The sequence below is a fragment of the Cygnus atratus genome, chromosome 4 (assembly GCF_013377495.2).
Source record: "Cygnus atratus isolate AKBS03 ecotype Queensland, Australia chromosome 4, CAtr_DNAZoo_HiC_assembly, whole genome shotgun sequence".
Taxonomy (NCBI): domain Eukaryota; kingdom Metazoa; phylum Chordata; class Aves; order Anseriformes; family Anatidae; genus Cygnus; species Cygnus atratus.
In genome coordinates, this window is record NC_066365.1 from 46,126,275 (window position 1) to 46,153,017 (window position 26,743).

General features: G+C 38.6%; 1 protein-coding gene across 5 annotated transcripts; it reads right to left on the reverse strand.

Moving 5' to 3' along the window:
* Window positions 1-474: 474 nt before the first annotated feature.
* Window positions 475-26,461, reverse strand: PRKG2 (protein kinase cGMP-dependent 2). 5 transcript variants are annotated; one of them, XM_035549645.1, is made up of 19 exons: window positions 26,392-26,461; window positions 25,953-26,328; window positions 19,271-19,437; window positions 18,726-18,839; window positions 16,041-16,146; window positions 14,687-14,750; window positions 13,565-13,642; window positions 12,509-12,603; window positions 10,860-10,928; window positions 9,611-9,709; window positions 8,696-8,846; window positions 7,296-7,432; window positions 7,059-7,148; window positions 5,112-5,253; window positions 4,184-4,347; window positions 3,386-3,508; window positions 2,399-2,461; window positions 1,428-1,494; window positions 475-570 (listed from the first exon to the last, which is right to left on the reverse strand). In XM_035549645.1, the coding sequence occupies exons 1-19, from the start codon at window positions 26,459-26,461 to the stop codon at window positions 475-477; spliced, it is 2,271 nt and encodes a 756-aa protein (XP_035405538.1). The 5 variants fall into 5 exon arrangements, with proteins under 5 accessions (XP_035405538.1, XP_035405546.1, XP_035405532.1 ...); XM_035549653.1 differs by having other exon boundaries at window positions 8,780-8,843; window positions 26,389-26,461; XM_035549639.1 differs by having other exon boundaries at window positions 8,696-8,843; window positions 26,389-26,461.
* Between the last annotated feature and the right edge of the window lie 282 nt (window positions 26,462-26,743).

A 26,743-nucleotide genomic window follows, 5' to 3' on the forward strand; every position in this document is an offset into this window, starting at 1 on the left:
TCTGGATGAAAGCAGTTCTGTCCCTTACTGGAAAAAGTGAACCAGTAAACTTATAATAGAATGAAAAATAAATGCCTATAGTGTCAGCTATTGACAAATGCCACATGGGCCCCTAATCCTGACCCTTTTTTTAAAAATTAAGACATATAGTAACCTTTTTAATATCAAAATAGTAGCTAGTGAAACTTCCAATAGCAAATCATACATCCCACCCACAGTGCATGAAAATGCTCACAGAGACACCGTGTATCAAAAAGTATTCAGGTTGCATCTGCATGCCCTTGGTATAAGGAGGCACACAGAGAATTTGGTGCGTTACCCAAACAGATTCTGGTTGCTGTACTGTCTTCTATTCTTCAGGGAACATCATGCTTGTCAAAAACTTTGCGTGCTTTGATTTTAAGCAAGAAACATGAGAACTGGTTTAGAACTGATGCCTATGAGTCACTATAAATGTCCCGGAAGAAGGAAGTATCAGAAATCCTTGTCCCAGCCTGAAAGTTCATCTGGAGGGATTCCCTCTTCAGGTGGATAGCTATCAAAGTAGCTGTAATCAGTTGGTCCAGACAACTATGACATGAAAAACACAAAGAAATAGTTATTTCAGAAGGTACCTTTTGAAAATACTTTCAATTGATTATGCGTCATTTGTATTGCTACCAGTGGAGGGAGGAAAGGCTAACATGACAAGGGATGATTTCTTTCATTGGATTAAAATCCTCCTTCTTTAAAAGCTAGAACTCTAGAAATTAACTTGTACAACAGAACAATAGCATTAGCATCCATGTACACAAACACTCCCCAAATATTATGAAATCCAGGATTTCATCCAGAGGCCTATAAAGTTAGTAAGAAAACTGGGCCACGCTAAGTTCAGTTTTGATTCAAATTTGTTTAAGACCTCATCTACAAACATGGGGTAACTACTCAAAGCAGATCGTGGAATTGTTTGTTTCAAATTGTGTTCAAAGTGAGCTTCAGATTCTTTACCCTCAATCGTTTTTCATTTTATGGCAAAGAGAAATGGTCCACTTAAAACATGAAGCTTATTTACGGATGTGCCGTAATACCATGAAAATACAGGAATTTGTACTCTGCACAGTAACGTGAGCAGTGCATCTTAACATGCCCATCTAAGAAAATACATTTTTTCACTGTTCATCAATAAATGTTCACCATTTATTATAATAATGGTGAAAAACTACTGCGAAGTACACAGGCAGAATAACATTTCCATTATCTAACTGAATTTAAGTTATGTATTGCTTGGGTCTCCCTCTCCTTACTTCAGCTTTCATTAAACATGGAGAGCTATAATAATGCAAATACATTTTGGGGAAATTCTGCACTTGTCATCAGTTGTTTCTTTGGAGTCAAGCATCTTTATATTAGTAAAGCATGAAGATATTGAAAGCCAGAACCAATACCTCTCTTTTTAAAGGTGATGTTAATTTCCTCACTTTCAGACCATCCCAGTTAAAACCATTCAACCACCTGATTAAAAAGAAATGAGAGACTGACAGGGAGAGACTGAGAGACAGACCATTTTCTGTTAGAAGCATTATATTATTAAAAGTTTAAATGCATGTGAACAAGGGCTATAGAACATTTTTGCATGACAACAGTCCATGTGACAACACACTTGTTAGAAGTGGGAAACTTCAGCACTGTCTTTGCCATACAAGGAAGCAGTAGCAGGGAGAGCTTCAGAACCACCAGGTACATGGCATCTCCTCTCTGCAGAAGTGTTGAAGTGGCAGGCAGTCTATAGTAGATGGTTTAGTGCACATGGATGCATATGCATAAGCACTGCCACGCAAAGATGTATGTGTCGCCTTGGGATTCAGCCCTCTTTTAACAACATGAGAAAAGGGAGACAAATAGAAGAGCCAAAGCACTTCTTTTCCACAGAACAAACTGCAGGGCTTAGAAATAACTAAGATGAAAAGAAAAAGCAGGAAATGTCTAATCCACTGAGGTCTTTCTTGATTAAAAGAAAGAGGACATAAATCTGATATTGCTCCAGAGCCCTTAACTACTCTTCTTGAACAGCAACTGTCTGGCTTTAGATCAGAGACTCAGGAGATCTAAGAGGGCAGATAATCCTGACTACTACTGGCATTAATTTCTCTGCAAATGGAATTAAACTTCTATGTCAGCAACCTGTAACAAAAACCAGTCAACAACAAGATGTTTCTAGTTGATCCTGCTGAGGATTTATGTTGCTATTGTTGCTTGCTGAAGTAGCAAACATACTCGATAGCAACACGAGTATCTCTTACACAATCTGTCTGGAAGTGTCTCAGGACTTACAGAGTTAGTGGACTGGGTTCTAAAATACTAAAAATAATCTCAAATTAAAAAATAAATTTTCTTCCTGGCAGTTTCTTTCACTTACCTGTGCTTCTTGATGTCATTAATTCCATTCCTCAGATTGCCTAATCTTTCTGTAGGGTTTTGCCTTAAAAACAGAAAAAGAATAAGCATAAAAATTTTGAAAACGTTCTTATTTTTGGAAATGAGCATTGGTCCTGACTGCTTGCACTGAACAGTTACTCAGGGAGGAAGCTTGCATACAACATATAGTCACATGAGGAGACATAAGGAGGTGTTTCTCTCTCCTCCTTTCTCCCAAGGATGGAGAAATCTTCCAATTCGGAAGCCAAGACAGTGTCACTCTGCTGTTAGAAGTAGCAGGAAGTTAAGTGGTTGAATTTTAGTTGCACACCTTACATCTTCTTCTTCTTGGCCAGCAGGTCTGTTCATGAGTTGTAAAAGGAGGCAGGCCAAAATTAGCAGCTTTAAAGGTCCTTTTAATCCCACTGCACAAACACAGCTATGTGTTCCTAGAGCCGTGGATGAAATCCCACAGGAGCTGGGAGTTCAAAGTCAGCAGTGTCACCAGTCACAGGCTGTGACTGTGACAATGTGCTAATGCTTCTGAGTTAGGCAGATCCTTTTGAAACAGAACCTTTTTGCACACTTTTGAATGGGCTTAAGCTAGCCCTTAAATCAGGACCTAAGCTTTGTGGGGGAGCTACATGCCTAAGTAATTTTGGAAGCATTTCTTAAAACTTGATAATAAAACTAAGTTCTCTAGCTCCTTCCTTAGCCCTCAGCTACACACATTTTCCCTAAAATGTCTTTCAGAAAACTACAGAAAAATTCATACTTACAGAGGAAGCCCACACCCTGCATTTAAGGCTGTGCAGACTAAGAGGCGTGACATGCTCAGAGGCATGCATGTGTACTGGATATAATCAGAATGGACCATGTTAGGCATAACAATGTTAAATGAAGTTGTAAGGAATTTATGATTTTAATCTGGATCTTAAATAGCTCAAACTATCTACACCCAGTCTCTGTCACAAACTGCCCCTCCTACCTGCAAAGTCTGCGGATCAAATCCTCAGGCCGCCTTGTTATTATTTTAGGAAAGTCCAGTTTTTCAATGCCTTTGAGAATCAAGTTATATGTCATCATTTGATCAGCCCCGGAGAATGGTGGACTAGAAAAAGAAAGCACATTGTTACATAGAATTGCTGGCAAGAACACATCTGGCCATTTCTTATCCAAGCAAACATTTGAGAATATGGGAAAAAAAAAAAAAAAAAAACCTTCCTAGCTTGACAACCTGCATTTCAGCCTGTTTAAGATACTTGAAGGGTGTGAAGTTGGCAAACTGCCTGTAGGAATCAGGGATACTGCATGACACGTGTCTGTCAAAGCTAACCCTGCCCCGAGCTTCCATGTTGTACTAACATCAATTGGACACAAAGAAGTGTCATGCAAGTGTGCATGGGGGCATGCCCTGCTCACAGTTCACCCATCCCGATGCACCCCTTCGCCTACTGAAGGTGAGAACAGCTTGCTGTTAGGTCTTCCTTAAAGGAAGCATGAGCATCTGTTAAAGGAGCTCTAAACCTGTGTCTATAGCCTGTGTCTGGCTCTTTCCTTGGATGGATAAGCCAGAACTGAGGATATGTCCCCTGCCTCGATCATCTGTGACATTTCTGAAATGATGTATGAGTAGACATACGGAAGAGACAAAAAAACTTATCAGTTTGCAAGTTGTTCCTGTTTACCGATGGGGAAAATAACAAAATTCATTTTAAAAATAACCTTTAAAGTGTTCTTCAAAACAGATAAATAAGGTAAGAACTTGGGAGTAGTAGGCACTTACCTGCCAGTAAGGAGTTCATATACAAGAATCCCAAGGGACCAAAAATCCACACTGAAGTCATGGCCCTTACTCAGAATGACTTCTGGGGCAACATACTCAGGGGTTCCACAAAATGTCCAGGTTTTCTGCCCTGACCCGATCTTCTTTGCAAATCCAAAATCAACCTGATGAAAACGAACATATGCTGTATAACACAGACATGCTTTGCACTGAGAAATTTTAAGGTCCTAATTGCTTCCCCACCCCCTCTAGAGATCTCACAGTCACCAGTAAAACCAATTGTTTATAGCTGAACAATTACAGTGTTACTGGGAAGGATAGAGAAGTAATTCCATGGGATTACTGAATATTATAGAGTAGTCCCATTTACTTTCATGAGTAATTTCCCAGACGATTCTTGTTTTGGACAGAACAACCCGTGTTCTCCTTGAGGATACAAGACTTACAGCCCATGGAAAAGGGTGGGTTGCTCATTGTCCTCAAGAGTGGATGTTTCAAGCTCTCTGAAGGATAATCTCTCTCCAATTTTACTGTCACAGTCAAGTACAGCAGGAGTTGTTCACTGTGTTCCCTTTCTACAGAGATAATGTAGAACCTATGATTGCTTGAGGCTGGTCAGGGAGGGCATTCTGGTCCTGGGAAAAAATGGTTCCTGCCTTTTCATTAAGAATGGCTGGTGGGAGACAGTACTTTTAGGGTTTACTCTGTGGCAAGAGCTCTTAGAGGCTGCAGATCCCCATTTTGTGGCTTGAAATAGCTTTGCAATGCCTTTGTTCCTTACCACACAACCAGTAGCCTGCCCTCTTTTCTACTGAAAAGTAAGGGATATTAAACTCCAGGATCCTGGTACTATAATTACATGCTGTCTATTTATATCCCCCTGCAAGAAAACAGGATACAGGCACAAAAAGATAACAGTACATCTTACCAATTTTATGTATCCTTCAGCATCCAAAATTAAATTTTCTGGCTTCAGGTCCCTGTAGACAATTCCTATGTGATGTAGATAGTCCAAAGCCTCTGTCACACACCCAACACAGAACTTGGTAGTGGGTTCATCAAAGCTGCCTCTGGAAGAAAAAAATCATTAACTTTGCAGACAGTATTAACTTCTTAAAATACCTCACTTAACAATCAGATAACATGTAACATCCAGAACATGAACAACGTTTTTGCATTAACATTCTGTATGTCACTCATGTGGTTGAAGCTAAACCAAATATCTTTTCATGGGACAGCCTTTGAATTATCATGTTGTAAATCATTTTGCTTGTTTTGACAATATTTTGAGTGATACTTCATCTCTCACTGCAAAAAAATCCCAAAGGTCTATATACACTGCAAGTGCACAATAACCTCATCTGACAGTGAAATGCAGCCACTTTATAACAACACAGAGCCAAATGACACCACAGTATAAAATAAAAATTGAGAACAAGGAATTTTTCAATGAATTGAAATGCCAGGTGCTATTATAGAGAACAACCTCACTTGCAAACAAATTTGCCTTAAACACTTTCTGGTGAAAGAAAGGGAGCAAGATCCTCAGTCCTTCCTCCCTGAAGGACAGCACTTCCAAATGTGAACTAAATCAAGCATTGTGTTAGGACAACAGTATCGTTATAACTCAAGAATACCTTCAAACAAATTATTTCTGTACTTCTTGCTGAATTTGGTTGTTCCCATGCTGACAGATTGGATCCAACCTCTTCGTACATAAAGAAACAACCAAAAGAGACGATCTCTCCTAACTTGCTTACAGTCTCTACATTTGTGGATGTGTACAAATGAATTACTCCAGGTAATCATTTTTAGACAAGTTCATGAAAGCAAGCATCTTGCTTCTCTAATGCTAACAGAGATCCCACAGCACTTCTAGCCAGAGCAGGGATTCCATTAGTTGCTAAGAAGGATTTCCCTTCTCTCAGTCAGAGAGGGCTGCTTACAGCATTTTGTTTCTCAGGCTCATTGCTGACTTTTCAGCAGGAGACAGTGCAATATTCTTATGGCAGTGGCCCATGCCACGGTTGTCAGCAGGGAAAGACTGCTCTGCTGCTAGTTACCTGATAATGCAATGTCTTAGCTTAGGACACAGTTCACTCATTCCCCTTCTCAAGTTCTACAGATCCCTCTCCTTTTGTACAGGAAGCTGCTGTTCAGTTTTTCATAGGACTTGTTCTCTGCTTCCTGGAGAGATGGTGAACTGTGGTGGTGGGCAGCAGCAAACTCAGAGACACCAGCATTAGAACCACTAGAGACATGTTCTTCCTCTACCTACATAGATGGGGCCATGGGAGACAAGCTGAGCCTAAAGAACAAACAATTGCAGGGGTTACGTCCTCCAGGCAGCTCAAAGACAGCCTCTGACACAACGTTTATGCTATCCAGTTCTTATTTTGTAATATGTTCACTGATGTGCTGCTCTGCTAAAAGCAATCATACATTGCAAGTCTAGCCATGAATACAGAAACATACTAGCATTGGCTCATGCCTGCTGCTTAGAAACCAACCACCAAGAACGTTTGAATACCCCAATAGTCTCTTTTTTTCATATCCAATGGGAAATTAACAGAGTGAGACTGAAATGATATGGCTCTTCTGTGAAACCAGCAGGATGTATTTATTTTCAGCATCTTGCGTATACAAAGAAGTGATGATTGCTCAACAAATTCTCTAACTTTAGAAAGGAGTGGGGAAGAAGGGGGCTGTATACAAAGTATTGTAGGGCTATGAATTTTGAAAATCTGATCCCTTTCCCATTCACAGCCTCCGTAATAGATCTGTACCAATCAAGCTAAACAGAGAACCTACTCAGCAGATGTGTGGAGCTGACTGGTGACTTCAAAGGACAAGGTTCCACTTCTGTTGCTGTTACCTGTCTCTCAGTAAGCTCCACAATTCTCCTCCAAGGCAAGCCTCCAGTAGCATGTATACATACTTACTATCCTTGAATGTACGATATAGTCTGTGGAGACACAAAAACAGCTATTTAGGACAAGCAAAATGAATTGCAGGACCCACAATGTCTTTTCTCCAGAACTCATTTACGCGAAACTTCATTCTAATGCTGTTCAGTGGGTCAGCTTTTAAGGAAACTCTACGGTGAACTTACTTCACAATGAATGGAGAACATATCTGTTCGAGAATTCTCTTTTCAGAATAGATATGCTCTTGCTGTTTGGTGTCCACTACATGTTTCTTCTTTATACACTTCATAGCAAAAGCGATGTTCTCATTTTTCACTTTAACCTGTGAGTAAAAATGGTAAGTACATATGAGGTAAAGAAGTTTTGCCCATTTGTTCTCAATAGGTATATTGGTGTCGGTCCATTTCAACACAGCACGGGACTGAAACTGATGACTAGAATGAGGGATAAATGCCAGATTTTCTGCACAACTATTCTGTATGATTTTAAGTAAAGCATCAGAGCTTTTTAGGGTCCCAGTCCATACTTGTAAAATGAAGAGAATGCTGTCTTCGTCCTTTTTATGTATAGAAAACAGCAGCAGTTTGGATAGGCACTGTATTTTAAGATTAGTTTATACTGCAGTGGGTCCTAATTTCAGTTTGAGATCTCTAAATACTAGCATAATACAAATAATAATAATAATAAAAAAAAAGCAGAGGCAGTTTATGAAGAATGTTTACAATGAAATATTATCCAAAATGGAAGATAAAACAGGGTTTCCAGGAAATCAAAGTAGCAGCTATCAGTGCTCTATGGCTAGCTGAGAATTTAATTTTTAGCTTATTTTTCAGGTGAAGTTGTAGAATTCCCAAACTGGCAGTCGACCAATGTGGAAATTTGTTTGGTGAAGTCTGATTCAGAATAAAACAACTGATTGTCTAACTACTGTAAAGACTATATGTGTTCATTAGAATCACCTTTTGTTTACCATTAACTCCAGCAACCTGTAGAAGAAGTGTTCACACTTTTTTTTCAGATATTTGGTACCCAGCCAGAGCAAAGTGGAATTTTAAGACTTAAGTCTAATGAGGCTCTTCACATCCCAGAAATGTGGCTGTTCATATTATAGAATATGACCCAAAAGAGCCATTACAAATTGTGGGAAAATTCAAAATGAACACAGCTCAGAATCAGATCACACTGTTTCCTGTAGCTGTTGGGCATAACAAAGCAATTCCAATAACAAAGGCTACGTCGTAACCCTGGAGATCACTTCAGGCAGAATCTGGGGAAAGGACCTGCAATTCAGGGGACACGATGCAGGTAGGCACATTGGTAAATGTCACACACACAAACCGATGAATATACGTATAGTGATGAAGAAGATACTTTTAACAACAAGAGATGAAAGCACACAAGAGTGGATTTGGTTTTTTGAACATCTAAGTCCTGAAAATACCGTTTAACAAGCCTTATATAGAATTATCTCTGTCTGGGAGTCACATCATGCAGAATAAATGTTAAAATCCTCCACATCTTTCAGCACCTAAATCAATTATTTAAGACAGAGAACTACTTGAATATGTTTAAAACAAACTCTTACAAGCTCAACCCTTCCGAACCCACCAACACCGAGAGTTGTGACAACTTCTAAATTCTGGAATGGGGAAGAAGAGAACTGGGCTACTTTCTCCTGCAGCTGTATCATCTCCAAAGTCACCTCTTTGGTCAACTGTCCACAGAAGGATCTTCTTCTGCATTAAGACAATTAACATAGGTTAACGCTTTCCTTGCCAGCAACGTGTATCACAGTACCCTAATACTCCTATAAAAAGAGAGGAGAGGAGAGGTGAAATTTCTTCTCAATTTGGAGAAGAAATTTCTCTAGGACTGTGTAACAGTTCAAGCAGAATTAGCAGAAACAGAAGTGCAGCTATATTTTTACACAGGAGAAAAACATACTCTGCTATTATTCCAGCAGTGCTTAGGCTGAAATCAGAGGCACAGAAACAATAGGTGTGGTCCACCATTAGAAGCAAACCCTTTAACAACACTACTGCTTGGCTGAAACATCAAAAATAGACTGCTTCTTCTATGTCTGCCTATTTCTATTGGAAATGGCAATTTATCTTTTGTACAGTAATACAGTTTTATTAACTCCTTTGGGGACTGAGGTTGACCTTTAGTGGTTTTACCAGTCAACTTACCATCAGAAAGCAAAAGGTAAGTCCATCATTTGAAAACACTTTCACTTCTTTTCTGTGTTCAGTTTTCTTTGGATAGAGTTAGTTCTTGGTTGGAAGTCAATATACTGAGATTCTATGTACTCTAATTTTCAGAAAAGAAAACTCCTTGGACTCAATAAGCATACCTACACAGTTTTAGTGTAGTGATTCCTATCGTTCCCAAAGGCCTGTCTCCACCAACTACCATCCATGATTTTACTGACATATCTATCGCTTATTTTTGTGATTATCTACTGAAGAAGATATGAAGAAGAACAAGTGATCTGACTTACTTTGCATGTCGCTTTTCATCAGCCCGGGCCAGGTTAGCCACATAGCCTTCAAGGTATTTTTGGAGCTCCTCATAAGTTCCAACGGTTTGATTAAATGTCCTAAAAACCCAATGAAACAGTATAAACTACTGTACATACTACGGAAAGAGAAAGAAACCAAAATCTGTGTTGCTGTATCAGGACTTTACATTGCCCCTAAGCCATGACCCAGGCAGAACTTGACCCTATTATTTAGATGGTAAAAATTTTAAGAGATCTGATGAGGCGCTAACCCACTGAAGTACCAAATTTGGTTTGCCAAAGGGTAGGGGGACAGAGCACCTGATCTCAGATAATTTCCTGTTATGTTGAAATAATTCAGAGCAGGCTGGACATAGTTTGACTCTCATAGACACCGATTATTAAGCATGGTTCCACTATCCCTACCACAAGAACTAGTGTAGCTGAGTCTAGGCTGTCACTCCTTCCCTCCAATGGACTGAACCCTGGGCATGCAGTGCCAAAGCAACTGACATCACCTCTCCTTCTTCACAGGTGAGTGACAGCACAGTGGAAATGATGTACCACCAGCTTCTGGCATGCTTCTTTCCAACCCATTTAAACAAGCTAAAGAACTAAAGAAGAAAATGCATTCACAGCCCAAGATGTCAATTCCTGGGTTGGGACAGAATCTTAGCCCTCAGCAGGACCCTTTTGGGGATTCAGCAAGGAAAATGAGGGTGGCTGTCCACATTCCAAGGAGGCATCCTTGAAGCAGTTAGCCCTGAGAAATGTGGGTTTGCTGTTTTGCTTTCCACTGGGAATCTTCTTCCTTGTATCCTCCAACTGTTCCATTTTTTCCACTTTAGTAAGTCTGCAATTGGCCTCTACTGGACAAAACCAGCAAATTGGGCTGCATGATCCCCTTGACAAATGAACATACCCAAAACAGGGACGTGAGGGATTTTGCTGTCCCCTGAGCCAAAGAATATTACTTAAATGTCAAACATCACCACCATGAGGAGAGAAAGAAAAGAATAACTGAATTACTCCTAAGCTTCTCTGCTCCCTCCGTGCACCTTCTGTGAGCCTTTCTTCATTAGGTCTCTGTCTAAAGCATGACCACAGCTCAGAATACCAAAAGTATAACCACTTGTTCAATACTCACTTAAGAAAACATGGTGGTTGTGCTCATGCTGAAGTTACTTCTTACTGTTGTTCTGCCTAAAAAGAATGCAGATCATTCCTTAAAGCATAGCATGATACTTACTCTCTATCTATAACAAGGCACTCCACATCATATTCATCTGCAATAACGTTTGCTGATCTGACGTCATCACTAAGAATTGAAACAGATTAGAAGAATTCAGAAGCATATCAAAACCCTTGAAATACCTCACACTGTACTTATTCACAGAGGGTAACAGCTGCTAGAGGTGAAACTCCTGCAAGGCCTCTGTAGGTTGTATTTGTATTAATATTGCTGAACCAAATACACAATTCTAGCATTTTACAGGTCTTTACTATTGTTTAGCACAGTTTGTATTCCCACTTCAATAGGGTTTGAATCATGACTCTTTAGAAACCTCCCAGAAAATTAGTTGGAGATGTAAATAGCATTCAAACAGATTAACTATGCATTTCAGAACTGATCCTCAGAGATAAAACATTCCACACACCAAACATTTTCCACTCAATCATCCACATAAATATTCATAGAAAGGAATGCAAAGGTGCCCAGAAACTTATTTATCAATTTGAGTATTTTCTAAGTTCTTCAGTCTTTCGTTGTTGTTGTTTAGTAGCCTGTATGCAAATATTTTAATTTCATTTCTGTAAACGTCTTCTTAAGAAGTAATTCCTTTTACATCAGCCTGAAAATTGTTACAATACTGCTTATTGCCCAGTCAAACACGTGAGTGCCTACATGTGAAACAACACAACAATCTTGAACTGTAAAAAGAGGTGCAGTTTTCTTCTCTTGTCCCAGCTTCCCAGTGGCTGTTTTACATCCAAATGTATTTGGGAGTTTATTGCGCATTATTCATACTTGTCATATTTTCAGTTGTGAGAGGGAATGAAGAAAGCTTACTATAAAATATTTATGTCCTATGTGAATTTACTCATACAGTTGGTTACTAAAAAGAAAGACCTTTCAAAGTCTTAATGTAGCCTATGAGACATGAGTGCCCCAAATACCCTGAGCAGTTCCTAAAGGCCAACAAAGCACAGAGAAAAGAAACTAAAGAAAGGGAATGCTCAAGATACTGAGCACACAGAAGTTCTCCAAAGCTTAGAAGTTTTTAATTTATTTATTGCAAGTGCTATCCAACACAGGTTTAAAATTAAATGAGTGACCACAGCAACTTTGCTAGCCAAATCCACTACAAAAATTCTATCAGGAAGAGATCCCCAGAAGCCAGAACTTAACTACTCTTTCAAAACAGGGCTGGCATCATGTAATGCAGCAGTATGGGTAAAAATTATCTGGAGCCCAGAAATAATAAACCAAGACCTTCTGACAGCTCATGAAAGCCTGAAAACATTTACTAGGAAGAAGCTATTAGCTCATAGGTCACATACTCTCTGTATTCCTAACAATTGAACTTATCCATGCTAGGAGTCATAGAGAGCCTGGAACAACAATTTTTCATCACAGCTTTTTAGAAACAAAAAGCAACAATGCAGAGAGGGCCAGCAATTTATTTTTTTTTTCAAGGAAAAAAAAAGGTAAATGACAGTGTAAGTTTTAAAGTCTTTTCTGAAAACAAAAAACATATTAAGACAAATTCAGCCATTGCCTCGACCTGCTGGCATTTCAATCAAAACGAAGATTATATTCAAAACAGCCATGAAGTGTACAATCTGACACAGTGACATATCCAATGAAATACTATACACCAGACAGTGAGAACTAACCTGATGAGAGCCTTTTCTCCGAAGTAATCTCCTTTATGTAGACTTTTGATCAGCTGAGGCTGTGAGTGATCTGCAGTACTCTGGGTAACTATCACCTTGAAAGGACAGGAACAAAACGTTAGGAAGGTAAGAGTCAAAGCATCCCATGGTTTCCCCTTCTTTCTGTATATTTCATAAATGCTTAAAACTCAGTGAAGCTGCAGTATTTAACAGATAAATGTAATTTCTACTTTCTCTCAAAAATTAAAACCAGTAAACATCCTGCAGCCCCTCCTACATTTGTGCTGAAATGGCAAAACCAAACTTATTTATTATTTCTCATCCTCTAACATTTTCTCATTACACCTTTTAAAACAGAGCAAAATAAATCCAATTTCAATGAAAAAAGAAAAATACTTCAGGTTCCCACAGTGGGCAGACATATTATCTTTTTGGCTTCTCAGTTAAAGAGCCTGCAGAAATATTAACTAACATTTTGTACCTTTAAAAATAAATCCTCCCTGAGAATTTATGAAATAATCAGAGTTTTATATTTGTATGCATTTTTTTAAAATATTTTATCATACCACATATTTGAGCACCAATATAGTTTAAAATATTGGAAGAAGCAAATTATATTCTTTAGTTCCTCAAGTAGCGCTTTACTGTTTCAAATGAGTTTCCTGGATTGTCAAATCATGAAATAAATACAACGAATAAGTAAAACATGGCTCCTACTGGTGTTTGGACTGTAAAATGGTCTACTTAACCTGTCAGATAATGAAATGTGCAGAAGAAAGAGGATCAAATCTCATTTACAAAAAAAAATGACATTATATCTTTGCTACAGAGTTGAGAAGCTTCAGAACGTACTTGAATTACGTTGTAACAGTATAACATGGCTTAGTTTCCAAAGAAAGTAAGGTTCCTGTCTTTGCAATACTAGTCCAGGCTTTTATCACAGCATTGTGAACATAAAAGCAACTGAACACATTTTACTGAAGACCACACCCCTCAAGATAGCTTTTGAAATACCAGTGTTTGTATTTGTTATAAGTTTGTTTTATTACATCTTACCTTTCCTTTTGCTATTATAAAGAAGGTATTTCCTTCTTCTCCTTCCCGAATAACATAATCTCCCTTGTCATAGTACTCCTGTTGGGTGATAAAGAGAGAGACAACATTGCCTGATATATCATTAGCTTCTTTGATAAATCGGATTATTTGCAGAGCTGTCAACATGTCTCAATGTTCCATTGATGTTTAACTTCCTATCTCCAGCATAGGTTGTCCCATAATAATATGCAAGCATTCCACTGTGTAAAGCTTGGTGGTTGATCTGTAACATATCTAAATACAGTACTATGTAAAAAAAATATTAGCACTGGTATCATCCCTACAAAGCAGGGAAAAAATGAGGATAAAATATAAAAAGCTGTTAAAAGAGTTCCAAATCCAAGTCCCATTTTCAAAGTAATTTGGGGCTTGACGCCTCAGCAGCAGTGCCTAAATCATCTATTCCAAGCTACCAAAACACCAGCTTTTCTGTCTCTGCTAAGGAATCCCGCCTTCACTGCCAAATTCTTTAACTTTCAGTCAAGAACTTTTTCCATGCTAACTTTCAGTTTCGTGATTCGTTAAAAATCCACTTAATTCTTTCTTCTCCTCCAATTATTCGTAGAACTGTTCCAAGACTGGAGTTCCTAAAGAATTTCCCAGTACAAATAATATCAATGGCTACCACTGCTCTTTGAAAACATCACAGCTACGACTACATACCTAAACTTTACCTCCAAATGCTGTTGTCAGATGCATCCCTAAGACAGACAGGTCTTTTTTCCCTTACATTTTGCAGTGTATGTATTCCAAGGCAAATGAAAATATTACATATCCACATTGTATGCCAATAAAGCATGATTACGAAAAAAGAGTCAGAGAACTGGGCAGCAACTATGTGCTTAATCCTAACATCAGATAGACAGAATATGCTTTTAACTACTTGCTTGACTTCTTAGATGCCAAAGATATAACTTAGTTATATGCCACTGAATGTTGGTATTTGGAATCCACTCTGACCACTTCAAAAATACTGTCATATTAAATATATATATATATATATATATATATTTTAACCTACTTATTATTCATTATTTTAAAAGTTTACTGAATACTGTTCAGGAAAACTTAACAGTATCTTACCACCTCCAGGCAGTCCATGATCTTGGTTAGTTTATCTTCAGGTAAGTTTTTTAGGAGAGACACACTACCAGAAAACAGAAATGCAAAGCCAAAAAAAAAAAATTATGACTAACACTTTTTTCACTTTTTTTCCATGATTTCTTCTCATTATAGAATTTGTACAATCACACTTTATAACTAGCTAAACTGGTGTTGTGATACAAAACACATAATATAAAACATGCACTAAATCTTTATTTGAAAGGTTGAAGCACTCTCACATCTTGCTTTTCAGGTAAGCAGAACTTGCACAATTATAGAAATGTAGCAAACACTGCTTAGTTTGTAAATCACCTTCGTACTTCGTTAGGTAGAAAAAGCTCTAGCAGGCACATGGCCCAAATTCAAAATTAAGTCATACAGAATCCACTCATTGCAAAAACAAGACACTATAATACTCCAGTAATGTATTTTCAAAAGCACTGCAGAGACTGCGAAATCAGACAAAGTTAGAAACTTCACTATTACTTTTATAACCATTAAAAGAGAATTCAGCTACAGTGATGACTTAGTGAACTTGCTGCTAAGAATGGAAAAACCTCTCCTCCGTAGCACTCTGACTGGTAAAAGTTTGGAAATTGTGGAGCTCTCTAGCTACTGGGCTCAACAAAGAAATACTGATGGAAATCAAAGATGGAGACAAGCAATGGATGCAAAAAGACATGCAAGGCCAGGCTTGAGATTTCAGTTTGAAACTGTATCAGAATGGCGATGCTTTTTTAAAGGAAAAGAAAATATGAAATCAGCTAATTATGATTTGGAACCTCTAACTTAGTTTCTTCTAAAGGAAAAAGACTGCACATCTCTCAGTATTCCCTGTAGGAGATAGTATTATTCTCCTTTACCTCTCTACAGGTTTCCTAGTAATTTATATTGGAAAGAGTTCATAAATAAAGATATGTAGTTCTCATATTCAAGTCTCCAAGGGATGAAGAATATATTATTTAATCTACTCCAACAGCAAATGAACTTCTAGTAGGACGATTTCATTAACTCTCTTCATTGAATACATTGTTTTAACTTCTAGCCATGTAACCTGTCTATACATTTGTTCCATTACTTAAAAGCATGCATTTCATCAAGCAGATACTGCTGTTTCCTAATGCAATAGATAAAGACAGTCAAAATAAACAAAATAATTATGTGAATCCTAAAAAAATTGAAAGAGATTAATATTCAGGTTATTAAGGCCCTTTTGCATTCCTTAATGCACCTCTTCTTCTGTCCCTTTGTAAGACAGACAAGCACAATACTATTGTGCACCTTACCAAGTAGCTCAGACCAGTACTTGGAAACACAAATGCATTAGGTTTACCTTCTAAGAAAGCTTCTGTACTGTTCTTGCCTTGTCTGTGCTGTCACTCTCATGATGTTTTGAAACACTTCTCTGTCCAATGCCCATGTTTTCACATTGGTGATTGCTTTAAGAAAACAAAATAAAACCAAACAAAACAACAACAAATCAACAATGTTTCCTTATGATCTGGTGGCAGATATTACAGTATCAGGCCACGGTACAAAATAGACTAGCCTTTTCAAATTGCCCAAGGACAAATTTTTAAATCTGCAACACCTAATGCAATCAGACTTTTAAAAGAATCCAGCTCCCACATAAGTAACCCTCACTAAAATAAGGCTTAGATTTCCAAATGGCTCCTTCAGTGTGCACTTTCAAAGCAGCCCCATGGAGTGAGTAACCCTGAAAAACTAGCCATTTGCTATGGGCATAATCAGGGCTGAATGCTCATGAAAATCTATTCCTAATCATGGATAGACTTTGCACTTGAAAACTCCAATGTAATTTGTAAAACAGATGACTTGAAGGAAGAAAAGTTGGCTGAAGTGTGTGTGACATAAATGTATGATATAAATGTTGAATACTATGGCTCAGATCCTTCTCTAATTCAGATTGATTACATGCAAAAGTTTGTGAGATATGCAAGAAGATAGGAATAACAGAGGTCAAGAAATTCATGTAATTTCATTTAATCCTATGATCTTCACACATTTTTTCCTCTAATTTAACCATTTTCTAAGGGAAAGAAGAGCAATCAAAACAAACCTTACAGTTTACTGATTATATTTAGGAAGGTAATAAAAATATTCATGCAGCAAGTGTCCACAAGACCCAGCATCAAAGATGCAAACCACTAAGCGGCCTCTATGTGCAGTCACGGAATACACTGCACTTTTTATTTCTTTCAGCAAAATATGGTGATTCTATTTAATTTAATCTCTCTCTATTTCTCTCTCTCAAGATGCTACATTGTACTCAGTAGTTTTCCTTTTGTAAGTTGAAGGAATAAAACTTTTCTCTGGGATAAATGCTACAGAAAGCTACAGAAAAAAAAAATAGAACAACTGATTTCCCCAGTTTAACTATTTATCAGAAACAAAAACCATTTTTACAGGAAAGAACAATGCTAGGTTTAAAAAGATGCGCAGGTCAGTTGTCAGTCATTGTACTTAATCCTGATATACACATACACTCTTAACTGGCATTTATTAAAAGAGCTCAAAAAATATTTCTGGATGCTGGAAGGGAGACCAAAGGTTTTGTTTTGGTTTTGGTTTTCTCCTAAACAATATCTTTCAGTTTACTTTCCATGAAGAAAATATGGCAAGTATGAAAGCTTTCCATCTCCTGTATCTTGTACCTTAATTAAATAAACTAATTACATAGCTAGAAAACAAACAAACAAACAAAAACCTGCAATTTCAAAGATGAGGCAGAAAAAGAGGAATCTAGAAAGAAACACAGCAGTAAATCTTGTTCTCAGTTTCAAATACAGCTAATGCATATAAAGATGCTGCTGGGTAACCATGGTCATTAAAATGCTGTCTGGCTAAACTCCTTCGCTTGTCATTTTTCAAACGTTGCAGGTAAGGGGGTTGACTAGATCCAGCATCCACATCAGAGTTTTCGCCTACCTATTTGCTAGTTGTGCTCAGTTTTGGCATTGCAGTGTTCTTCCTTCACCACAAGGAAACACAGGAAAGCTAGTGGGGAGGCGTGGGTTTCTTTAAGCATACAAATATCCTTTCTTGTCAACAGTTGGAGAGACCTTGTCCTACCCCAAAAACAATTCACGCTAATAAAGACCCAAAACAGCATGACATCTTACTATGCTGAATCATCACTTTACAACGCTAATAATATACAGCATGCAAAAAAGAAAAATAAGGAACATATTCAAATGCTAGTACAGAAACTAATCACATTAGTGATGCTGTTCTATTTATCAGGAAGCCACAAAAAAAAAAAAAAAAAGAAAAGATTACAGGAGCTTACTCCATCTACATAGCCAGCAATGATTAAGTACTTAAATTGGGTGCAGAAACAAAGACCAGAAGCTTTTAAAACAAACAACTTTTGTTTTATTCCATTTGCTCCCTTTTAAGTAAGCAAGAACTCTTCATACTTACTGGTGGTTCAAGGTTTCTCAATTAAGACGAGGCCAGAAATGAGCCTCCAAACACAAGTTATTTTCACAGAATGGTGGAGACTGGAAAAATGGGGATGAGGAATGAAAACCCTATTTGGTCACTTACTGGTCTGTCACAGAATAATATGGCAGGCTAGAAAAGGAATCTAGGGATATTTAATGAATTAATACCCAGTCTAATAAAGGAAGATGGATATTTGTATCCCAGCAGCACTGACCTCTATCCTGGTCAGACAGTAAACACTAAGCAAGAGCCAGTATTTTCCATGGAGAAGCAGCATGTTTCACCTAGCAATTCCTTATCTTCCTCACAATCAAACTCAACCTTCTCCTTAATGCCAGTCACAAATGCAACATGTAAAGGGATCTTGGTGAGACTCAATAACTTAATGATTTGGAAACAAAAAAGTACAACAGCAACTAATTCCTACATACTCTATTACCTCTTGAATTAGGATTTTGACATCTATTAAATGACAATTTCAAAGATAAACTGGATATAACAGGAACCTCACAATAGTCCACACCATGTTGTTATAATACACTTTGTATACCTTTCACAGAAGCTGTCCGTGTGCAGTTGTATAAAATGGCTAGTTCACCAAATGCTGTCCACACAGGTATTGAGGAGAGGAGTTTATTCTGCTGAAAGACTTCCAGTCTGCCCTCTGTCAAAAATCATCAGGATAATATGCATTAAATCTGAGCTCTGTTCCACAGAGAGGAGGGAAAAGTAAATCAATGCATTTCTGGCTTCACTACTCCCTCAAGTACAGAAATGGGAGCAGCAAGGATGCAAACAGTGCCTTGAAATGCAGGTACAAACCAGCCTCTCCTGGCCTCTAAGTTTCAGAGCTGAAAGAAGCACTTCAATTTATTTTACTAGGAAATAGCATTAAATCAAGGTTCAAGTTTCTAGGGTACTTTTTGTTGCTCTCACTGTTTCACAGAAATCACAGATAAAACTTGCATTGCCCTCAGTGGGGCCAGCATGAGTCATTTAGGAATGCAGATATCAACATTCCTGTTTCTTGCAAAGACTTATAAATTATTTTCCTGGTTTTAGCACTTACGCATTGTACAAGCAAGCAGTACTCACCTTTGAGCACAAAAATGTGATTGCCTGGCTCTCCCTGTCTGGTGACATAACTCCCCTGCTGGAAAGTCCTTTCATACATACATTCCACCATATCTCGGATCTGCTGAGGCTCCAGTCTCTTCAAGAACTGATTTTTATTCAGGGCATCTGTGATGAGCTTCTTCTCACTGGTTTCGATCAAAAAGCAAAGTTTCAAAGATCAAGCACTGCTGGGATATATTATTCACCAGGCATTCATTCCTCTCAACATGCTTCGTCTAATTTCTAACACTGAAAACATGACCAGTATCAATGATGCATATTACAATCCTTGCAACTAACATGCATCCCAGAAGCAGTGCCACACCATGGCCTCTCTCCTCCTGCATGATCCCATCAAAGAAAGCATCATGTTAGATGTGAAAAGGCTCCAAGTAGAAGGCACGCTCCCCAGATGTTTCGCACTGTTTCTCACCGTGTTCTTTCTGCAATGCATGACTAAAATATACAGCCTTGCTTATGTGAAGGAATGAAATGTGAAAGGTATGTCTTCACATACCTCTGCCTGTACAGGAATGGCAACCTGTTATAAAATCTGGTCCACTTTTCTAACATTCCAGTGTATTTTTTTCTTAATAGCCATCAGAAACAAAACACCGATGATAGTAACAGAGTTAAATTCAACACTGATGGTATGAAGAGTTTCTCCTTTGTAGTGAGGTAAGCAGCAAGGAATAAAAGTATGCCAAAGCATGATTAACAGGCACTGCTGGTTCTTAGGAACATGTTAAAAGACATTGATGGTGGGAAAAATGAAGCAAGCTGTAAATGATTGTGGTTAAACAACTGACTACAGAGAACTTGCCCTGAACCTGCAAAAGGCCATTGATCCTATGGCATCCCCTTTTCATAGCTACTAAACTAAGTTATGAGTGGGACACCATGGGAAGGTCAGCTTGCGGAGTACCTGCTGAACACTGTCCCCACATTTGCACAATAAGCCCAGGATAGAGGGTGTAAGGGGTGGGCAGGGGTGAGGGCTGGGATTAATGCAGCTCCCTTCCGCACTGTTCTTTGTCCTCTGTCTTCCTACAAACAAAACTCTGCCTACCTTTGCTGTATCCACTTCCTCTGCGTGGATGACAAAAACCAGCATAAATGCTCCTACCTGTGTAAAAGTGTGGTAGTGGTCTGCCCATTTGGGATGACAAACTGGCCCCGTCTCCTTAAGAAGGAGCAGACAGGGGAGAAGTCTTCCCTAAGCATGCCCTTTGCAAAGCACAACTATACAGGGTGGTTTCATTGAAATGTCTTTGGAAAAGCTTTGGGGTATTCACAAAAGTCAGACAAAAGGCATGTAAAGTAGGCATACCGGAGTTCAAGGAGCAGCCTGTGAGGACCCTGCTGCTGGCAGTAACAGGCCATCACCACCCTGATCATCCTCACCTGGGACCCCCATCCACACACCCACTGCTCCATTGGCCTGCAGACTCTATTTAAGCTCAGGCCTGGGAAGTCTGGTTTTATTTGAGCTATGTTATAGGGATTGATTTTGTCTTTTAGAGGGATTTTGGCACCACACTGTAAGTACTTTGCTTACGTTTCCTGGATAGAGCTTGCACTTGGACTGATCGCTTCTTGGAGGGATTTATGCTGGATGCTGCCATCGCCACCCTGTTCCGCCTAACCTGTCTGGCCCTTGTGGGATGGTACCCTGGTTAGTGAGGGTGCTGTGTGGTCATCTGTGGCTCCTGGCTTGCTTTTCCCTGGGGACCAGCCATGTTCTTACTGCTCCCTGCGATGCTGTCTCTGCACTATCTCCTGGAGTGGGAAATGTTGATATAGAAAAGGATGTTGCAAAGACAAGATCAGTGTATTTTTCCAGCTGATAGAAGATCTCAGTGGCTGGATTTTAAGAAGGAGAGAATGTGGAAAAATCAAAGCTGGCTGAACTGACTAACAATGAGCGATCAACTGAGATAAAACTGGCTCTACATACACATTGGGCAGCCTGTGAAGTCTGATTGACTGACACATGCTCTAGGTCAAGGGCTTCCTGTAAAAAGCCTTGTAGTGCTTTGAATGCATGCCAGAAGTGAATGCATTTAAACAAACGCTGCATTGATAAATCTTTTACGGAATTACTGAGTGATTTTTCTTACTGCTGCAGTGAAAGTTACATTCTGCTTTCAAGTCCCCTTGTTCCTATTATGCTGCTGTAGGCAAACTGCCTAACAAAATTAACACCTTCACAGCTTTCTGGAGCATCTAAGGCTTCCTCTTGCTTCTATTTGTAAAACAAGGCAAAGCTTTCATCAAATGCAGGTAATGTGGGAAAGTTTCCTGAGGGAAATCAGGAATGAACAAAAGTAGATTTAACATGTTACTAGGCATATAATGTCTGAAAATCAGTAATGGTAATGACAAGAGGCAAGAAAATAAAATCAAGCAGTAATGGTTAAGACTGTGTTTAGAAATAGAGATAATAATTTAGCTTCTCCTGAAAGCAACAGCATTATTAGAATATAGTCTCTAACTTGATTTTCTGCTGAAAATGACCTTGCTTATTTAATTTATCCTGGCCTGCATCATGCACATTATACTGCAATAAAATACAGTAATGGCTTATAAACTGATACTTAAGAGCAAGCACTAAAGCTTGCAGAAATACTGAATCTTCTGATGTTGCTGTTTCAGGAAGTGCAGTGGGCTACTAAGTAAAGGACCTAGAAGTATCATAATCATGCCTCAGGCTCTTCAATCAGTTGCTTGCTCATTTCATAGGCACCCAGCACAGTACATATTGTTTTGTTTTTCTCTGCTTCCCTTACACCTACCTTAGCTTTAAGATCTGCTGGAAATAATTACTTGTCCTGAAAGGACAGGTGACACTTGATACTATATTTGTACCAGTTACTGCACTGTTCTTTCTAGAGGCTAAAAAGGGGATGCACAGCTCCATACAACTGTTCTGGTGTTCCTGAGGTATTCCTGGGTCCCACCACTAGCAAGACTTTCCTTTACTACACTGCTTGAGCTTTGCTGTAGTGCTCCTGTCCAGGCTTGGTTCCCTTCCCTGCTGTTAGCAATTTTATCAATGTTCCCTGAGGCCCTTTTCAAAACAGTCACACCCCCATAAATACTATTTGACAGTTCAAAAACATCTTTCTGTGAACAGTAGTTAATTTCCTCCCACGAGGAGATACCTGTCATCCCACAGGTTAAGGGTATGACATAGTTCAGGGAACGCTGATTTCTCTCAATCTGACTTTGTCCTAGTGATGAGAGATCTTGGATTTCTGTTGGTATTGACTGGCAGGAGACATAACTTTTAAGTGTGAGATAGGTTTTTATTCTCCCCTCAGGGCTCCATTAAATCCTTACTCTGTAAAGGGGAAGCAGCTGCTTACATTAACAACTCTAAAAGCTCCTATAGCCACTGCTAGGATAAAGAAACATTTTTTTTTTTTAAACACGATGGACAGAATTCCGTAGACAGTCAAGGTTAGACTTTGTCCTTTTATGAATGCCAACTGTTTGAATTAGACCTACCTGAAGTATTTACAGCCTGTGTAAGAAAACCAAATGCTTGAATCTCTAGGCATTTTATCTCAATTGCAAGGGGATGACTTCAACAAGTGCACGTGTATCACAGGCTTACCTAGGTGGTGGACACAGCACTACTACGCCTCTAGCACTTCTGGTGTTATTTCCTCACTTCTGTATGCTTCTGAAGCATTTGGAAGATCAAAAGATAGCTTGGCCACTATTGCATCAAAAGATAGACCTCTGCCCAGAAGTCTGAGCGAAGTCTTCACCCATTACTTGATTCATTGGGTAAAGTCTAATTTGTTCCCTTGGTGCATATCATGTATGTGAGTTTATAAAATAGCTTTTTGATAAAGGTACTAAACATTCTGTCTGAATCTAAAAGCTGTCCAAAAGACATAAAAAGACATAAATCCAACAAATACTGACTGCAACAGAAAAAAAAATGCCAACTTGCAAATGAATAAAATATTTTGGGTATGCCCTTTAAGTATTATTCCACAGAAAATGAGGTTTTGATAGTGCACTGCACTTATATTAATTCAAGGCACCAGTTCTTGGTGTTTTTAGTCCAAGTTTCTAGTCTTTCAAAGCCCAAGACACTTGAACAAAGTCACTTCGATTGCATAGCAGAATTCTGCCCATAATGCAGACTAAAGTTTCAGAACCTTAGCCAGAAAGACATGAACTCTTGGAGACAGTTGTAAGTGTATATAAAACCATGACATGCTTTTACATTACTTCTTAGACTTAAAAAAAAAAAACAAAAAACAAACAACAAAAAAAAACTACTACAAAGCACCACTTAAAAAAATGTAAGTTTTATTGCTGTAATGCTATTAAGAGTCCATAATCAGCTTTTTAATTGTCTTAGTAACTATTGGACTATGTCCCTAAATCTACAAGTAAAACATAGATATATTGCCATTTTATGTCCTACCAAAAATAGATCTAGAAAATGGTTAATTATGGAAGATTACTTGGTAATTTAAGAACAATGGGTAAAATATGAAGTTGAATTTGAGTTTAATAATGTAAGAAAAGGTAATTTAATCTCTGGCATGATCTATCGAATACTTAGGATACCCTAGAAATCATTTTTCCTAATTCTAGCTCTTCTGATTTAATAAAGATACTCTAAGATTCTATGATATGCTTTTCTTCATTCATAATCCTGCCAAGAAATAAGTTCACGTGAGCTCTTGAGTCTGCTACAACAAATGTTCCAATAATATTTAATGTTAGAGCTGAAGTTTTGGTTGCATTTCCAAATTTATTTATTTATTATTTTTTCTCAGTTCAGCTTAGGGAGCAACTTTTTTTTTTGTATGGAACACATAGCTAATTCTCTCATGCTAATTACTCTGGCAGAGTTGATGCACTTACTAGCAGTGTGTAATGAAACAAATGATGAGTTCAACTTCACTATAAAATTACTTATACTCAGGACAGTAATTAGCAGACAAATGAAAGTTGAATTCTCATCTTCCGTGATGGCCATTAAAATAAAAAATGAAGTGCAAATGAAGGAAACATGGATAGCATTGAACAGAAGGAAATAAGGTGAAAAGAATAATATAAAAGCTGGAAATGGTGGGGAGGAGAGTAGGGTGGTCTGTTCTTAGCGCTTTTGGGGTGAATACTAAAAAAGTTGTTTCCACTAAAGTCCAGATCAATACAGGAATGGTGTATTCTAAATTGTTATGGATCTATGGGAGCCTTACCATAACTATTTTGAACCAGATTGTTAAAGATTAGAGGGAGGGAAAATGAAATGACCAGTTCTGCTTTATCCTTTCCGTTTCATGCCATTGTTTAGGAAGACAAGAAAACGAAGATGGCATTCAAGAAAAATGGCAGTGCTAGAACTGCTTGGCCACTGAATCAAGACAGAAAATTCCTGGCTCTCTAGTCTATTGTATGATCAGCATTATGTTTAGACTGCATAAGCTGCAGTATTTGCTTTTGTACTGAATGGTCAAGTCTGTGCTGCACTTGGTAAATCATCCTGTCCTGTGCTTCACTCTGCAGTATTATTACAATTCTACTTCTGAAAGCACCCTAGAAAACAATCTGGTGGACTTCAGCACAAGGGTTATGCCAAGGAGAAGATAGGTAATAACATTTTATCAGAAGTTGTAATTACAGTTCCCTTAGTTACCATACACAGAAAAATACTGCTTTCTGAAGCTTTCAGCTCCTTAGGGTAATTCAGGCAGCCTTTCAGGTTCAAAAGATAGCTTTGAGGATATAACACAGGATGGATGACAACTACATTGAGCCTAATAACTCCTAGTTCTACTGCAGTACAGGTTCAAATGTGCCATGAACTCCTCAAAATAATAAAGCTCCCCACGAAGAGGAGACACTTTGGTTGCTGGCTGAAGTCCACATATTTTCTGGCTATCATATTAAATCAGATAATCAGGATAGGCCTAAACTGTAAGGTAAAAGAGGGTCTACAGTATGGGTAAGAATACTAGTCTGAAAATTGTCCACAAGGCGAGCTGCAACTGCAGCTCCTGTCTTCTGTAGAGGCTAGAAGTGTAATGATTCAAAGCAGAAAAAGTTAAAATGGGTTCCTTAACAAGGACTGAAACTGGGGGAAGAGGAAGAAGCTACTAACAGGTTAATTATGCTGTACAAAACAATTTTTATATTTTGCAAGAGTGAGTTGACACCAGGCTGACAAAGCTAGTACACAGCTGAGAACTGATGTCTATGCTGCACTTGAACTGAGGCCACCTGCTCCTTCCTAAGCCATCCATAAGGCAGGACTAAGAATCTGCCCCTATGTGAAGACATCCAGCCTTCTGCCCATCAGTACTCCAGAGAATAGCTTAAACTTTAAGCAGTAGGCAAACCTGGACCTGAGACTTGGGTTCTGCTTAGCTGACAGTAAAGACAAATACTGAAGGGGCTAAAAGCAAAGATGCAGATGCCACCCACCACTTGATCTGAAGTTAGGGGGATGCAGATGATTCTTGGTTGAAAGCTAAATGGAAATCCAGCCAGCATCTAACTACCATAGTGACAAAACCTATGCAAAAAAAAGTTGGGTACTCAAATTGTAATTTTTCACAAAGACAATATCATTGGGATCGCAGCTATATTCCTGTAACACAAACATACAACCACTCTGCAATAAGCTTACCTGAAATCCTTTTGGACTCTTGATTTTTCAAAGGAAAACCTAGCTTGCTTGCTCAAATCATATAGCTGTGTTGTTGGCTCTGCAGATACACCTTCCTTAGCTCCTTTCCTCCTGTCAGCAGAGACTTGATTCTTTGGAGTTGCTCTAAATGGAGAAGGTTGAAGAGAGTGTTCTCCTTGAGTATTAATAACATCCTGCAGCTTGTTCAGCTGTATACACTTGCTCTGAAGTTCCTTGGTGAGTTCTGCTATGACCTTAGTCTGCATAGCCAGCTGCTCCTGAAGCTCAGCAACGAGACTTTGACTCTCTTGCAATTCTTCATCTTTTCTTTTCAGCTCCTTTTCCAGTTCAACCACCCTGCTGCAAAGAGCATCAGCTTGCCCAGTCACATGGATGCCTAGACCTGGGTCCTTCAGAAACTTATAGTTGCCAGCACAACCAATAGAGAGGTTTGCTACGTGTCTATCTGGCTGTCTCAGGTGCTTGGGTTTCATTGACAAGTTCCCCATTTTGTCCAGAGACCTAGGTGCAAAAATACATTTGCAATATTACTTAGTTACACAGACAGAAGTAATATATTTTTGTTAAAGGGCAGGTAATTATTTATCTGGCAGCTAAATTTGAAGTAGACTGCAGTAAACATTGTAGCTGATGGCTTTCATCTTTCCCAGTCCTGAAAGCCAGAGAAGTACAGGGCAAAGAAGAGGTGGTGGGTTGGTAGATACAAAGCAAAAGTGGCTGACACTTTTTGTTTGTTGAAGAAATATATAAGCTCCTATCAGCCTAATAAA

What these genes read in the sequence shown, in the direction of transcription:
- PRKG2 (XM_035549632.1), bottom strand. Translation starts at nt 26,461, where the DNA reads ATGGGGAACTTGTCAATGAAACCCAAGCACCTGAGACAGCCAGATAGA. An exon ending in TTATAATAGCAAAAGGAAAG is followed by an intron (nt 12,604 to 13,564) that starts GTAAGATGTAAT and finishes TGTCCTTTCAAG; the next exon opens with GTGATAGTTACCCAGAGTAC. An exon ending in TGGAGCTTACTGAGAGACAG is followed by an intron (nt 5,254 to 7,058) that starts GTAACAGCAACA and finishes TTTTTCTTCCAG; the next exon opens with AGGCAGCTTTGATGAACCCA.